The sequence below is a fragment of the Peromyscus californicus genome, unplaced genomic scaffold (assembly GCF_007827085.1).
Source record: "Peromyscus californicus insignis strain IS unplaced genomic scaffold, ASM782708v3 Scaffold_12__1_contigs__length_115047231, whole genome shotgun sequence".
NCBI classification, from domain to species: domain Eukaryota; kingdom Metazoa; phylum Chordata; class Mammalia; order Rodentia; family Cricetidae; genus Peromyscus; species Peromyscus californicus.
Window position 1 is genome coordinate 93815849 of NW_026294413.1, and position 16668 is coordinate 93832516.

General features: G+C 44.8%; 1 protein-coding gene across 3 annotated transcripts in view; it reads left to right on the forward strand.

Annotated features, from left to right (window-relative positions):
• The first annotated feature begins 318 nt into the window (after window positions 1–318).
• Window positions 319–16668, forward strand: part of Frmpd2 (FERM and PDZ domain containing 2) — a 115985-nt gene continuing 99635 nt past the window's right edge. For all 3 annotated transcript variants that reach the window (XM_052733924.1, XM_052733925.1, XM_052733926.1), the window contains exon 1: window positions 319–421. In XM_052733924.1, coding sequence (XP_052589884.1) covers window positions 400–421 — 22 coding nt within the window. In that variant the 5' untranslated portion in view covers window positions 319–399. The remainder of the gene's footprint in view (window positions 422–16668) is intronic.

A 16668-nucleotide genomic window follows, 5' to 3' on the forward strand; every position in this document is an offset into this window, starting at 1 on the left:
CCTGTCCCCTCCTCCTTGCGGGGATCTTTCTTTTATTGGACCAGGTGATAACGCAACGTCATGGTAAAAGCCTTCCTGAGCCGGCTCCCACAGCCTTCAGTCCTTCAGAGGCCCCTAATCCGGTTGAGCTCTTACTGTTCTCTGGGCCCACTGGCCTTGAGAAGACTGCTGGGTGGCTCTGCCTGTCACCCGTCAGAGAGGAGAGTGGCAGGAGAGTGGCTGGACCTTGTTGACTTACTCACTGGGCAGCCAGTGCTTAGTGACAAACAGTAAACAAAGGCAGCCTGGGCTGGGCTGGGGCTGTTCCTTCTGGAGAGAGACTTGCCGGCCATTGATCCTGTGTATTGCTGGGAAGTTTTGCTAAGCTGAAGGCCTAGATCAGTTTGCGGAGACATCTGGATGCAGCCCTTGAAGGACACAGGTACCGCTGGGCACGGCTCTCTCTTCCCCTATAAATCTGAATCAGGGAAAGTGTGACTCTATGGCAGAGGTGGCTGGGGGAGTTAGGGTGATACATCCGGGCCCAGGCCTGCATCAGTGATTCTGGGGGCATTATTTACTCCAGGCCTCTGCTAGGGCCTGGTAATATGGTATTTGTTTTCTAAGCAGAAAGGAAGAACTCAGAAAAGAAGACATGAACTGGAGTCAGGTTCTTCTTTCTTTGAGTTACTGCCTTGCTGCTTGGCCTGTCTGCAAATTGAAACAATGTTAAGTTTCCCAAGACTCAGTTTCCACATCTGCAAAGTGAGGACAACAGCAGCCACATTACAGCATTTAGTGTGTGCCCTCCCAGTAAGCAACGGCATTTCTGTTTCCCAGAAGTGACTGTTTCGGTTCTTGCTTTAAAACATACCTCTTTCACCTTCGTGTTCATGGATGAGAGTTTGGGTTGGCAGGAGCCAGAACAGTAGACCTGAGTGACAGCTTAAAGTGATAATATAACTTAGTTAATTAGAGGTTTCTATACTTTTTTTTTTCTGTAATGGATGTTTTTAACAGTCAGCTACCAAAACTCCTGGCATTTTGGGCTGTGGAGACAGATGACTCAGTTGGTTTGGTGCTTATACACGCATGAGTCCAAGTTTGGATCCACTCTACCACCCTAAGAAGCCAAGCATGGCAGGCAGCGTGTACCTACAATCCCAGCTAGAGGCAGGCACAAACAGTTGGATCCTTAAGGTTTGTTGGCCAGCCAGTCAGGCTGAATCAGCCATCTCTAGGTTCAATGAGAGATTCCACGTAAGACACAAAGATGGAGAGCAATAGACATCCGACACAGGCCTCTAGCCTCTACCTGCATGCATACACAAGTGTATGTTGCACACATGCGTGTGTACACACATAATCCTTCCTGGGGATAGAATGATTGGCTTCTACTGGTTCTTCAGGTTCCAAGGGACTTTTCCAAAGGTAGAAGACAGTGATGAGAAAGTGATGAACTGGGACAGGGAGGGGATGTGCAAGGGGAGATTCCGAATAACCTCTCTCTTTTAGGTCAATGATGTACCTCACCGAACAGCTGGATTCTTTGAAAAGCACACGACAAAAAGATGATTCTGAAATTAAAAGTAACCCAGGTGCTGAGACATGAAATCCTCTTAATTAGGAAGCCAAGGCAGGGGGATTGTGCATTTCAGGCCAGTCTGAATGGCAGAATGAGAACCCCTGTCAAAACAAAGAAAACCCAACAACAGTAACAACAAAAACAGGAAAGAAACACAAAAATAATAAGAAGAAATTAAATAGTAGAGGAAGTTGGTGGCTATTCTCTTGAAGAGAACTGATTGACCTTTCCCCCACCAGCAAATCCCTGGTAGGGGTAGGGAGAGGAGAGCTGAGACCAGCAAATCCCTGGTAGGGGTAGGGAGAGGAGAGTTGAGAGCATCTCTGAATTCTCCTCCTCTAGACCTCTGAGTCTGCCATACCATGCTTAGGACACATTACTTTCATGAACTGAAATACGCAGTCTCACAGGATTTCCCTCAGCTAATTAGTCAGCGTTCTTTCATCTTTACTGCTGGCTTTGCCCTCCTATAAAAATGAAGATATTGCACCTTCCTAAAATGTGTATTATATACCCAAAGCATATGTGCAAAGTGGTACAGACCTTCCTGGAGAGTCTAGGGCACTCTCTTGCCCTTTCTTCCCCTCCACCAGCTGTACGTCTTCATTTATGGTTACAGGAGCTGCAAAGTGGTTTGGTAGGCTAATGGAGTCTGGTCAGGCTCACAGTCTGCAGGGGAGCCTGTGTGGAAAAAGCTTTGAAGACTTCTCCCCTCCTCCCAGGTCTCTTTAGTCTCTGACCCTTTCAGCCACTCTCCCACCACATCATCTCCTTTTCTGCAGATCCATTCTAACCTCTGATGCGCATGGTCATATAAGCCCTCTCGATATTAGAAAGTTTGACTTGACTTCCGTCCTAACTTCCTTGTCTGATGAATCCTGTAAATTTCCCTCTTCTGACCTAAGAAAACAGTTTCCCAGGTTCTATAGACCACTGACTAGTCCTGGTTGTGAGTCTCCTTGAATACAGTACAGCAATCCTATCTCCAAATTCCAACTGGCTGCAGCTGGCTCTTCCTGGCTGGAACAGGTTCTTTCAAGCTCACCACTGGGACTTCAGAGATGTGCCACCCCGAACTTTTAATATGCAGACGAATCCCTAGACAGTTATGATTCAGGTTCTGACTAGCAGGCCTGGGACACCTAGCGTCTGAATTTCTAGCAAACATTAGATGATGCCACTGTGGCTGCTCTGAGTTGAAGGGACAAGGACAGGCAGCCTGTGGGGCCCAAGGCCACCTGCAGCCTTCTCTTGCGAAGCCATTTCTGGTCTCAAGCCATGGTTTTGCAGGTTTATACCTGTGCCGTTTTCTGTGCTCACCCATGCCCAGTGTTAATAACATAAGAAGATGGTGTTTGTCGAGAAATTAGCATACGCCCGACATGGTGACTTATTGTACAAAGAGAATACATAGCTTTCCTGAAGTGAAGCAGGGTCTCCTTCCATGCTGACCTCAGAGCTTAGCTAGCTACTCTGTTTAGCGATTCCCCGTTCCTTGTGAGTGTCCATGGCCTTGCGATTGCTCCGGCATAACGGCTTTCCTCTGCAGGTGTCTTCTCTGGGGACCGTCTGGAAACTTGGCCTTCATTTTACTCTTGGTTGTTTCCAGGTGTTATGAATTGTCTGCCCAGCTTTTCTTGCCTTGGCCATAGATCTCTTTATTCTTGTATCTCCAGGAGGTAAAGTGGTTGTGTTTTCCAGGGTTGTTGGAAATAGTGCAGTTGGTGAAGGGAAGTGAGTAGGAGGGGACAGAAGAAGGTAGGAAGTGCTTAGGGAGTGATGGAAAGGTCTAGTCCTGGTAGTCTGGCACCAACTAAATAGCAAGATTTTGAGACTCAGCTGTCAGAACTTGCTTTCCCACAAACAATGTGGTATAAAATAGTGTCTGAGCATTTCAAAAAGTACCATCTAAGCATTTCCTTCCTTCCTTCCACCGGCCCTTCCTCCCTCCTTCCTTCCCTTTTCCATTCCTCCTCCTAGGAGTTTTGATGGAATCTTATAGTCTAGGTTGGCTCCCGCCTCAGCCTCCTGTCAAGTCCTTGGATTACAGAATGAACCACAACATCAGGCTTTATTTATCTCATCATTTCTGGGTGAAATACATCCACAGCGTAGAAACAGCTCTCAACATCCTCAGCAATTTGCCCAGGGTTCAAGCTGGTGTAGCAAGGACAGGAAAGAAGTGCGTGTGAAGACAGAAAAGGTTGTGGTGACAAGGGAGACTGCTGGAAGGACGGGCCTGAGGTTCCTAAGCCTTTTTTCTGCAATGTTGATGTGAACAGATCCTGTAGAGAACAGACAGTAGCTGAAGGCCTGAACACGGAGGCTCATGAGGTTGGATTTGGGTTTCGGGAATCAAGGACTCTGCAGGATAGAGAAAAGATTGGAACATCAGCAAGACTGTGTTGAAAGAAACCATTTCGGAGGACTGCAGTGAGCACTCAGGGAAGTGCTCATGGCTGAGACTGCAGTGGTGCAGGAGGACTCCAGGGAGCACTCAGGGAGGTGCTCATGGCTGAGACTGCATTGGTGTAGGAGGACTGCAGGGAGCACTCAGGGAGGTGCTCATGGCTGAGACTGCAGTGGTGCAGGAGAACTCCAGGGAGCACTCAGGGAGGTGCTCATGGCTGAGACTGCAGTGGTGCAGGAGGACTGCAGGGAACACTCAGGGAGTGGTGCTCATGGCTGAGACTGCAGTGATGAGGAGGACTGCAGGGAGCACTCAGGGAGTGATGCTCATGGCTGAGACTGCAGTGGTGCAGGAGGACTCCAGGGAGCACTCAGGGAGGTGCTCATGGCTGAGACTGCAATGGTGCAGGAGGACTCCAGGGAACACTCAGGGAGGTGCTCATGGCTGAGACTGCAGTGGTGCAGGCTCTCAGTGCTTGAGGGAAAAATGGAATTTTAGAAAGATTTGAAAGTGGATGGGGAGTTGGGGATGGGAAGACAATAATGATGCCTGAAGGTTTGGCTTGGGTGCCTAGAGAGGCAGTTGTCTTGTTCTGTTTGTAATGCTGCAGAAGAATAAATGGAGACTGTGTAATATATAAAGAGCAGAACTGTGTTTTTAACAGCTCCACTGAGATGAAGTCCAAGGTGAAGACGCCAGTGGGCTGTCTGTCTGGTGATGGTCCAGTCTCTGTTTCCAAGATGACACCAGGAGCGCAGTGTCCTTTGAGGGGGAAGAATGCTGTGCCTTCAATTGTCAGAAGGTAGAAGGGCATGAAGTTCAAAGGGCACCTAATTCCATCCACGAGGGCAAAGTCCCCAAGGTGATACTTCCAAGTACTGCTCGGATCCTATTCCAACATGAAGGCTAGAGGGACAAGGACATTCAAGCCATAGCAGCGGGCACGCCATGTGTTTGGATAAGGAAGGACAGAGGAGGAGAGAAAGAGAGTTCACTCTTGAATAGCCAAGCAAGGATGCAGCAGCTGTAGACACAGGGGGAAGGCTGAGCTTGAGACAGAGCTGTGGACATGATGGGGTGACAGTTGATAACTTCAGAGCATGTGGAGTGATTCAAAAGGAGTTGCCAGGGCAGAACGTACCCCGAGGGCCACCAACATTTGGCTGTTTGTCCTTGGGACAGTGTCAAGGAAAATGTCTGTCCACACACTCCTTTGTCAATTACATCCGTAGCATAAATTCTCAGGAAGGGAGAATGCGATGGCAGATGTGGACAGTCCTTGGCACATGCTGCACACTGCCAAATTGCTGCATAGACTCCAAGAGGCCAGCATCTCAGGTCTCTGCGGGCAGCAGCCTCCGGGAAACTTCAGAGTGCTGAATGTCCATCGAGGAGCTCACTTGGTAAGCAGAGGAGCAACCTCATGGCGGTTTCTGCTTACATCTCTTTTGTTTCAGATAAGGGTGGACAATTCTCCATATTTTTAAATAATGCATTATAATTTCTTTATGCCTTCTCTTTTTTTTTTTTTTGGTTTTTCGAGACAGGGTTTCTCTGTGTAGCTTTGCGCCTTTCCTGGAACTCGCTTTGGAGACCAGGCTGGCCTTGAACTCACAGAGATCCGCCTGGCTCTGCCTCCCGAGTGCTGGGATTAAAGGCGTGCGCCACCACTGCCCGGCTTATGCCTTCTCTTTTTAAAAAAGGTGTCTGGAGGCTGGAGAGATGGCTCAGTGGATAACTGACTGCTCTTCCAGAGGACCCAGGTTCAAGTCCCAGCACCCACATGGCAGCTCACAGCTGTCTGTAATGCAGCTCCAAGTGATTTGACACCCTCATATAGACATAAACGCAGGCAAAACACCAATGCACATTAAAAAAAAGACGTGAGTGCTCCTGCATACGTGTGTGTGTGTGTGTGTATGTGTGTGTGTGTGTGTGTGTGTGTGTGTGTGTGTGTGTGTGTTTGAAGAAGATGTTGAATCTCCTGGAGCTGGAGGTACAGGCAGTTTTTAGCTGCCCCATGTGGATTTTGGGAACTGAAATTATATGAGCAGTGTAAGCTCTTTACTGCTGAGCTACCTCTCCAGCCGCAGAATGACTTTTCTTTAATCTCAATATCTTGCGTATTTATTGGTACTGGGACGCCCCACGGCCCTTTCATCTTTAGCTGCTCAAGTCGAAGTCACTTTCAAGCTTGGCCTTTATCCCTTACCTGATCCGGCTGTGTCTATGCACTGCAGTTTGCAGGTGCCGCAGGGAAAAGCAGCTTCCCAATTCCAGGACTGAAGAGGCCTGTCTTGGGGTGGGGGTGAAGCGCAGGAGACAGCCTAGCACCTTCTCTTCCAAAGCCTTACAGCATGGAATGCTGGGAAATGCCTCCGTGGCTCCCACTCTCTGCTCTCACACTGCCTGCCTGGGCAGAAGTGAGATCTTTTGCACCAGCGGAATACACACAGTTAAGCTCTTCTCTAGCCATGACTGTAATACTCTACTCTGGATGGGCAAGTTTGGCTGAGTGGGGTAAGTGCAGTTCTGGAAGAAGAGTTTAAAACAAGATTTGATTTGTGGGGTTTATGACGGGGCGAGAACTCACTTGAGCCTCTGTTCTGTCTGTGTCCCCTCAACCAGAGATTCACCCCTCAGCTGTTGCTGCAGAGGGAGGGGGGATTATGTTCTCTGTGGTGGGGGGTGTCTGCCAGAGCTGCCTGGCCCTGGCTTCTGCAGGAATCTGCCCTTCAGTATGTGTTTATCTTGCTTCTGGGCACTCTGCATCACATGTCAGTGACACCCTCCTCTTCATGTTGCTCTGTGTAACGTTTAGCAACGTTCTGTAGGTGATGATAAATCAATGATGGATTTGAAGGATTATATTTTAAATTTTAATATATCACTCTAAAAAGTCCAAATAAATTTAATTCCCAGATTAAATGGGAGTTTAATGAGAGGGCCCAGTCTGCAGCCCCCATCCCGCTAACACATTCTTTAACTTATTACACAATACGTGATCATTTGAAACTGGCATATTTCATTTGGCTCCATGTGATCCATCCACATTGCTACACATACCACTCGTTGATTTTTATTTTCCAGAAGTATTTATACCACAATATCCATTTACCAGACAAAGGATATTTCAGTTGTTAACAATTTTTTTTTTTTTTTGGTTTTTCGAGACAGGGTTTCTCTGTGTAGCTTTGCGCCTTTCCTGGGACTCACTTGGTAGCCCAAGCTGGCCTCGAACTCACAGAGATCCGCCTGGCTCTGCCTCCCGAGTGCTGGGATTAAAGGCGTGCGCCACCACCGCCCGGCCTTGTTAACAATTTTTTGATGTTACAAATTAAGTTTATATTATGAATAAAATCAGCAATTATGTATAGGTTTTTCAAAGTTTTGATGACTGAATAATATTTCGTTGTATGCACATTGTATATTTTGCTTTTCTATTTATTGGCTGATAAAACTATGGGTTGTTGGTTGTGTTTCTTTGTTGCTGTTGTTATTGTAATCATGCTGAGAAAATTCCTTTTTATTTCTGATTAGCTGAGAAATCATGTACGGGGCTTGGAGTTTACAAATGCCTTTTTTTGTATTATTGGGTATGATCAGATGATTCTTCTTTAGCTTGTGGAAGTGATGAGTTATATTAATAGATACTTTTGAATGTTGCGTAGCTGGATTAAACTTTGCTTGCTCATGGTGCACGTTTGTGCTTATAGATGGTGGTTGGATCTGATTTGCCAGTATTTCCTGAAGATTTTTCTTCTTCACTCCTGAAAGACATTAGTGATTTTACGTCATTGTCATCTTTTTCTGGTTTCCGTCTTAGGGTAATTCTAGCCTCAGAATATGTTACTGAACATTAGCTTGGCTTTCATTTCTGAGTGCCGAGAACGGATGTCATCTTTCTCTTCAGTGTCTGATAGGCCTCAACACTGAAACCGGGTTTGCCACTCTGTGTTTCATAAACGAAGGCTGGAACTCACCAAGTCACTTATTAAATGGATATAAGCTATATCTCTGTGTGAGCTGTGTATACACGTGTGTGTGAGAATGTGCACGTGTGTGTGTGTGTGTGTGTGTGTGTGTGTGTGTGTGTGTGTGTATGGGGGTGCATGTCCACGCGGAGGTCAGAGGTCCAAGCTCAGGTGTCACTTTTCCGGAGACACCCACCTTGTTTTCGAGACAGAGTCTCTCATTGGCCTGGAGCTAACCCCGTAGACTAGCTGGGCTGGCTAGCCGGTGGCTCCAGGGACCTGCCTGGCTCAGCTTCCCAGTGCTGGACTTCCGGTGTGCGTCACTCGGCCTGGCTTGGGGGACCAGCGCTTGTTTTTTTTTAATGTGGGTTCTGGGATTGAACTTGAGCCTTCATGCTTGTATGGCAAATATTTTACTGATTATGCTGTTTCCTCGGCCTTCTGTCAAGGGATCAATTTCAGCTGAGTTATTCAATTGTGGCTGCAAGCTTGTTCATATTATTCCTTTATCATTGAATAAGAAGTGACGGCTCTTCTTTCATTTTATGATTTGATTATTTGTATCTTCTCTTTTTTCTTGGCTTCTTTTGCCTATATATTCATCAATTTTATTTCTATTTGAAGTTACAAACTTTTGGTTTCTCTGTTGTTTCCCTGTTGTGATTATAATGACTTCTACCGATTTTGTGATTTATTCTCTTGTTCTCAAGTTCACGTTGCTCCTCTTGCTGTTGTATGCTACACGGAAGCTACAATATGGATTCAGATCTTTCTTCTTTTCCAGGCTGCGGATTCAGTGTTAGACCCTTCTGTGTAAGCACTGCTTTTATTGCATCACACACATTTTCATTTAATTAAAATACATTTTAGGGATGGATGGAGAGATGGCTCAGCAGTTAAGAGCACTGGCAGCTCTTCCAGGGGACCCAGGTTTGATTCCCAGAACTGACATGGCAGCTCACAACCATCTGTAATCCCAGTCCCAGGGAATCCATTGCTTTCTTCTGACATCTGTGGGTACCGGACACACACACACACACACACACACACACACACACACACACACACACACGGTACACAGAAGTACAGATAGGCAAAACACCCATACGCATAATAAGATATACAAAGAAATCATTTTAAATGTTTTAAAATTTTCTCTTGGGATTTCAGTTTTGCTCCATGAAAGACTTAATATTCAAATAGCTGAGGATTTTAAAGATATTTTTTGTGATTACAGCAAGTGTGTGTGTGTGTGTGTGTGTGTGTGTGTGTGTGTGTGTGTATGTGTGTGTGTGTGTATGTGTGTGTGTGTTTGTGATGTCTATGTGTGTATTATGTCTGTTGCATGTGTTGGGGCACGTTTTTGCATGTGCCTGTGGGGGATAGAGGCTGACTGAGTGTCTTTCTCAGTTACTCTCTATCTTGTATATTGAAGCAGGATCCTCACCTGAACTCAGAGCTCACCAATTTGGCTAGTCTAGCTGGAATTACAGGCAGACTGCCATGCCAGCTTGGTACTTACATGGTGCTGGGACTCTGAATCCCATCCCTCCTCCTTGTACAGAAAGTGATTTTACCTGCTGAACCATCTCTCCAGCTCCTCTGCCACTGACGTTCAGGTTAATTCCACTGTGAATGGATTTGTTTGTTTTCTGTAAATTTGTTCAAGTGTGTTTTATGGTGTACAGTTGTGGCAGATCTTGGCAAAAGTTCCATGTGAGCCTGAAAGGAATATATAGTCTGCTGGATAAGGTAGTCTACAGATGTCAGTTGGGTCCAGTTGACGGATGAGGCACTCAGTTTAACTACATCTTTATTGATTTTCTGCCTGCTGAATCTGTTAATTACTGGTAGAGACGTGTTGACATCTCCAGCTGCAGCAGGGCATTGTTTATTTCCCACTGCAGTTCTGCCAGTTTTTGCCTCATGTATGCACAAGTGTGTGTGTGTGTGTGTGTGTGTGTGTGTGTGTGTGTGTGTGTGTGTGTGTGTGTATTTAGCATACAAAGTAATGGGCTTCATTATGACATTTTCGTGCATGTGTATCACTGTTCTTTGCTCATATTCACCCCCTCTACTGTCCATTTTTATTCCTCCTTTTCCCTCCTGCTGGTCCCCTCCTGCCTCCTAGATAGTTTCCCTTCTGTCATATATAAAACTAGATTTTAAATATCACAGAAAACATACATATCTGTCTTTCTTTCCCTCGTTGCCCTATCGTCTTGCCCCTCTCATCCAGATTATTTTGCTTGACCTTATATATCTAGCTTCATCTACTTTCTTTCAAGTGACATCATTTCATTTTTATTTATGGCCCAGTAAAACTTCATTGTGTTTCTATACCACATTTTCTTTACTCATTTATCTGTTGATAGGCATCTGTACTGGCTTGATTTTGTGTGTCAACTTGACACAAGCTAGACTCATCAGAGAGGAAGGAGTCTCAGTTGAGGAAATGCCTCCATGAGATCCAGCTGTAAGGCATTTTCTCAATTAGTGATCAAAGGGGGAGGGTCCAGCTCATGGTGGGTGGTGCCATCCCTGGGCTGCTGGTCCTGATTCTATAAGAAAGCAGGCTGAGCAAGCCAGGGGAAGCAAGCCAGTAAGCAGCACCCCTCCACAGCCTCTGCATCAGCTCCTGCCTTCAGGATCCTGCCCTATTTGAGTTCCTGTTCTGACTTCCTTTGGTGATGAACAGTGATGTGGAAGTGTAAACTGAGTAAACCCTTTCCTCCCCAACTTGCTTTTGGTCATGATATTTTGTCGCATAAATAGAGACCCTAACTAAGACTGTATCTAAGTTGATTTCAAACCTTGGCTATTGGCTATTGCAACACTTAGCAATAAACATACGTGTGTCCATATCACTATGGTATGCTGACTGAGATGTCCTTGGGTGTACAGCCAGGTGTGGTATAGCTGTATCATACAGCAATTTTAATTTTAGTTTTTTTTAAAGGACCCTCCATATTGATTTCCATAATGGCTGCAGTAACTTATATTCTTCCCAGCAATGTACAAGGGTTCCTTTTGCTGTTTGTTTTCTGATGATGGTGTCTCAAATGCTTTGATGCTCTGCTGTCAAATGCATACAAAGTAGGATTTTTGTGCCTTGTTGGAGTACTGACCCCTGTCATTATGCAGCGTTCTTGACAGTTTTCCTTGCTCCGAAATAATGATTACTACAGCTTTCTTTTATTTGTGGCTAGCATGATGAGTTTTCATTCCTTTTCTCTTTTTTGATTTAGCTTTGTCATTTCTTTTGACTTGTTCTGCTATCTGTTCCTTTATGTTTGAAGTGTGTTTCTTATAGCCAGTATAGTTGGTTTTTTAAAAAAAGTCATTTGTCAGTTTCTCTCAGTCCTGATCAGACCGTTTATATTTGAAGTGACAATTTACACACTTGAATTAACAGTGACTGTGTTTATAACTTTGCTATCTCCTGTGCTTATCTTCTTAAATCTCCCATTTTTGTACCATTGCTAATTATACGTGTGCATTTTATAAGGTTCCATTTATAAGGTTCTATCCCCCCATATCAATTATATTTCTTTTTGCAAATGTTTCTAGTGGTTGTGCTAGAGTTTGCAGTAAAAATTTATGGTGTGTCTGAATCCACTTTTAAACAATAAAAGCGTAGTTGGGTGCCAATATCAGGTAATTTTAGCCTATCTTGATGACTGGCTATCACTCACTTCATTTATTCACAATGTATAATGAATGGCCAACCCTTTGTTGCCATTATCATTTGACCAGTTCATTTCACAGATCAACTGAGAATAACGGAAATAAAAAAGTTTAAGATCTGAGTTGTTGGCATTTATAATTTTCTTATTCTTTTTTTCTTTCATTTTTCTTTATTAAGAAATTTTCTACTCACTCCACATACTATCCCCAGATCCCCCTCCTCCCTCCCCCCAGCCCTCTTTCCCAAGCCGCCGCACATTCCCCCAAATCGAGGTCTCCCATGGGGAGTCAGCAGAGCCCGGCACACTGAGCCTAGGCAGGTTCAAGACCCTTCCCACTGCACCAAGGTTGTGCAAGGTGTCACACCACAGGCACCGGGTTCCAGAAGCCTGCCCATAGACCAGGGACAGATCCCGATCCCCACTGCCTGGGTGCCCCCCAAACAGTTCAAGTCAAACAACCGTCTTCTTTTAAGAACTTAAAAATTCCAAGGCAGATCTTCTGGGGATCAATTTTCTGTTTTTGCTTATCTGACAAATTTATCTTCTAACTTTTGAAAAATAATATTTTTGCGGGATACAGTGTTGTAGGTGGGTGGTCTTATTTCAGGACTTCAGATATTTCGATCTATTATCTTTTTGCTTGAGCATTTTTTTGTAGGGAACTCCAGTATAATTCTCATCCTTTCCATCGTAGGTAAGCTGTGATTTTTTTCCCTCTGGCATTTTCCAGGATTTTCTCGTATTGGTTTTCCAGTACTTTCTGTGTGACATTTCCATGTGTTAACTGTGTGTCCTGATGAATGTTCTTTGAGCTTCCGGGGCCTGTGTTTGGTATCTGTTACCAGTTTGGGAACTGCTCAGCTCTTCTATGTTAGTACCTTTGTTCTGCTATTGCCGTCTTCCTAAGAGAGCAGAGTTTCTGCTATTGTCCACAGTTCTTGGATAACCCGCTCCACATTTACATTTCCCCCTTTATCCTTGAGTTTCAGTCCAGGAAAGTCTGCTGATTCTTCCTCAGCACCATTGACTCTTTCTTCAGAACCCGGTCAGCCCACTGAACGCAATCTTCATTTCTCTCACAATGCTGCTGGTTGTTTTTTTCTTGTTTGTTTTTTGTTTTCGAGACAACATTTTACTACGTGTCCCAAGCTTTCTAGAACTCTCTATGAAGCTCAGAACAACCTTGAATTCCCAACTACCCCACCTCAGCCTCCTGAGTGCTGAAATTCTGGGTGTTGTACCACCGTGCCCGGTGCCACATTGCCGACAGCAAATATTTCTTCTTTATTTTTGCTTTTAGAATTTCTACCTTTCTGCTTATATTACTTAGACATAATATCCATGTTTTAAACGAGAGCCCTTAATATACTAGTCAATTTCTTTTATCTCTAGTATGGTAATTCGAAGACGTTTTCTACACCCTGCTCGTTGCTTGTATCGCTTGCTTTGTTTATTCCGACTGTGTATTTTCTCTTGTTGTTATACACAACTTGTACATTTTCATCGACAACCCTGCCTGATGTATTTGGTAATATGAAAGGAGATGAACAGGCCTTTAGTGTGGGCATTTATGTTTGTCTAGCTAGTCTTTATGCCGTTTGCTGTTTGCTGTAGTTTTAGGTATGCAGTTTGTTTGTTTTTTTAACTCTTTGAGGGCCCGCCACCCAGCTCCCAAATAAATACAGAGACTTATTCTTACTTACAAATGCCTGGCCTTAGCATAGCTTGTTTCCAGCCAGTTTTTCTAATTTAAATTATCCTGTTTCTCTTTAACTACGTTTTGGCTTTGGGGTTTTTTACCTTTCTTTATTCTATATACCTTTCTTTCCTTCTTACTCTGTGGCTGGCTGTGTGGCTGGCCCCTGGCGTCCTCCTCTACCTCTCTTTCTTGCTCCCCCCTTCCCTAGATTTCTCCTTCCTCTTATTTTCTCTTCCCACCAACTCCACCTATTTTTCTCTTCTGCCTTGCTATTGGCTGTTCAGCTTTTTATTAGGCCAGTCAGATGTTTTAGAGAGGCAAAGTAACACAGCTTTACAGAGTTAAACAAATGCAACATAAATGAATGCAACACATCTTTGCATCATTAAACAAATGTTTCACAGCATAAATAAATGTAACACATCTTAAACTAATATTCCACAACATAGGTACAACAGTTAATTTTGTGCATCAACTAGGTTGGGCCATTGATGATTAAACATCACTTGGGCTATGTATAAGGGTGTCTCCACTGGAGTCAGAGGACTCGGGGAAGCAGGTGGCCCTTCCCAGTATAGATGGGCCCCACCCTGTCAATTGAGGACCTGGATAGAAAGTATAGCAGGGGAAGAAGGAATTCAAACTCTTGCTGCCAAACTGCTTGAACTGGAAGATCCCACCCTCTGCTTCACGCAGGAAATGATATGATCCATTCTCTTGGTCCCCAGGCCTTTGTACTTGGACTGGATTACCACCACCAGGTTTCTGGTTTGTAGATGGCAGATCATGTGACTTCTCCAACCTTCACAACTGCGTGAACCAATTCCTCATAACAAATCAGTTTCACATATAGACACACAGAGACCCACGCGCGCGCGCGCACACACACACACACACACACACACACACACACACCATTGCCTGTTGGTTCTGTTTCTCTGAGGGCCAACTAATGTCTGAGGCTTCATTTTCTTTCATTGTTCTTATTCTTCTCCTTCCTGCTGTATTTAAGTTTCTCTAGAATTTCTCTCTCAAGTGGAATCTGAGCCTTGCTCTTTAGAGAGCAACGTTTCAACAGACATGAATCAGCTGAACTTTAATCAAAAACCAGATGTCATGGTTCTTTTCACATAAATCACTAGATGGGTGGAGCACAGTGTTTTGACGCTTAACTCAAAGGCTCAATCCACAACCACTTTTTAACTCACAACTAAATAAAGTGGTTGGCAACTTAATCGGGGGTAGCTCGAGCTAGTCTTGTTAGCTAGTTTATCTCTCCCTCTTAGAGCCATGCGACTTTTGTAACTATACAGCGATTAAATCTCACTTTCCTTGTCTGGAGAAGGGACCATTTTTTGCCTTGCTTGGTTTAAAGTGTTTTCACGGAAACTGCAAAAGTTTAAGAAAACTCTGAAAGCTGTCAAGTACTGTATTCCCCACAACTCATTACCGTAAAGTGTGACAGCCCAGGGTTCAGCCAGCTCATGCCGAGGACGCGGGAGGAGTCCCGCAAGGCTTCGGAAAGGCTGAAGGGGCGCCTCTAGATGGGCAGGCAGGACCGTTTGTGCGCAGGTGGAACAGAAGCGGTATTCATAATCTTGAGTTACATTTTTGACATTTTACTTTAAATTTTTCAGATAATGTCAGGAAGACAGTATGCTTAGAACCAAAGGCTTTTCCCATTTCTCAACCTAATTGCTCCTTTCAAAAGAAAAGACCAGACCCCAGGCTCAGCGTCTCCGGAGTATATTACCTGTCATGAATTCAATACATTAAAAAAATGGTTATAATTTCCTTCTCATTACGTCGAATAATACGAGTTTCTCATTACAATAGTAACAAATGGTTTCTTCAGGAAATAAATGCATTAACATGGGAGAGACTTCTTCTTAAGTGAATGAGACTATAACAAATACAGGAGAGAGTATGTAAGAGACTTGGGGATGGGAGACATGCCACCTCAGATGGCTTTAGATTGTACCTCTGGATGGATGCCATTGGCTACGGTACAGGTGAGGGGCCATCCACCTTGGTGCAGCAAGTGAAGGGGGGACTTGGGCATCACTGGCTGCCATTCTCACCTGAGCTAACTCCATTTGTCAGGTCAACCTGCGACATAGGGACTGTCGTCTTGGCCTTACGGATGGGGCGATATGAGTTCAAGAGTGTCCGTGCTCAAAGTCACGTGATAACAGCGCTGTCTCCACAATGTGGATGGGTCATGGGGTTTGGGGCTTGGAGGGCAGAAAAGAAAAGATACACGTGGAGAAGCAGCAGTGATGCAATTTCAGGCACTATATACTTTTTATAATATGAATCTGGAATGTTCTCCAAAGGCTCATGTCTTGAGGTCTCATTCACTGACGGGTGGGGTTGTCTCAGAAGGGTATGGAACCTTTAGGAAGTAGGGTTTGGCTGGCCTAACTAGGCCACCAATAGCAGGCCTTTGAAGGTCATGCCTGTCCCTGGCTCCACCTCTCACTCTGCTTCCTGTCTGGCCATTGTCTTAGTCAATGTTCTATTTCTGTGACGAGATGCCATGACCATAGCAACTCTTATAAAAGAAAGCATTTAATTGGGACTTGATTACTGTTTCAGAGATTTAGTCGATTATTGTTATGGTGGGAAGCATGGTGGCAAGCCGACAGATATGGTGCTGGAGAAGTTGAGAGTTCTGTATTCAGATCTGTAGGCAGCAGGAAGAGAGAGAAATTCACTGGGCTTGTGTGGTGGTTTGTGTGGTGGCTTCTGAAACCCCAAATCCCACCCCCCATAGCATAATTCCTTCAACAAGGCCATACCTACTCAAGTAGAACCACTCCTTAATGACTAAGCATTCAAATGTATGAGCCCATGGAGGCCATTCCTATTCAAACCACCACAGCCACCATGGGAAGAACTGCCATCCTCACCATGATGGAGAGTGTCATTGAAACCAAGATGAAGGAAATCTCACCTTCTGTAAGTCATTCCTGTCATGTGTTTGGTCACAGTAATGCAGAAGTCACTGCAGAGAGTTCTGGAAAAGCAGAGCCCTGGTGTCTTTAGTTTTTTGAACACAGGCATGAATGGAACAGAAGACTCTTTTCCTTCTCAGAGTGGGGACACAGCTTGTCTTGTGACAATCTGCACTCAGATCTTGATTTGATGTGGATGGATGGTTTCCAATGACTCTCCAAAGGCACAAGTTGGGAGGTGAGGTGGTGTTGGTTACGGAACAAAGAATGGGGACAAGATTGTTCTGCAAGCTGTAATTCCTTGGGATCCCTACACCCTCCCTGGTTCCTTCTGGGGTGTCTATTTAGGGGGCCTTGAGATTGTTGAAGCATTTC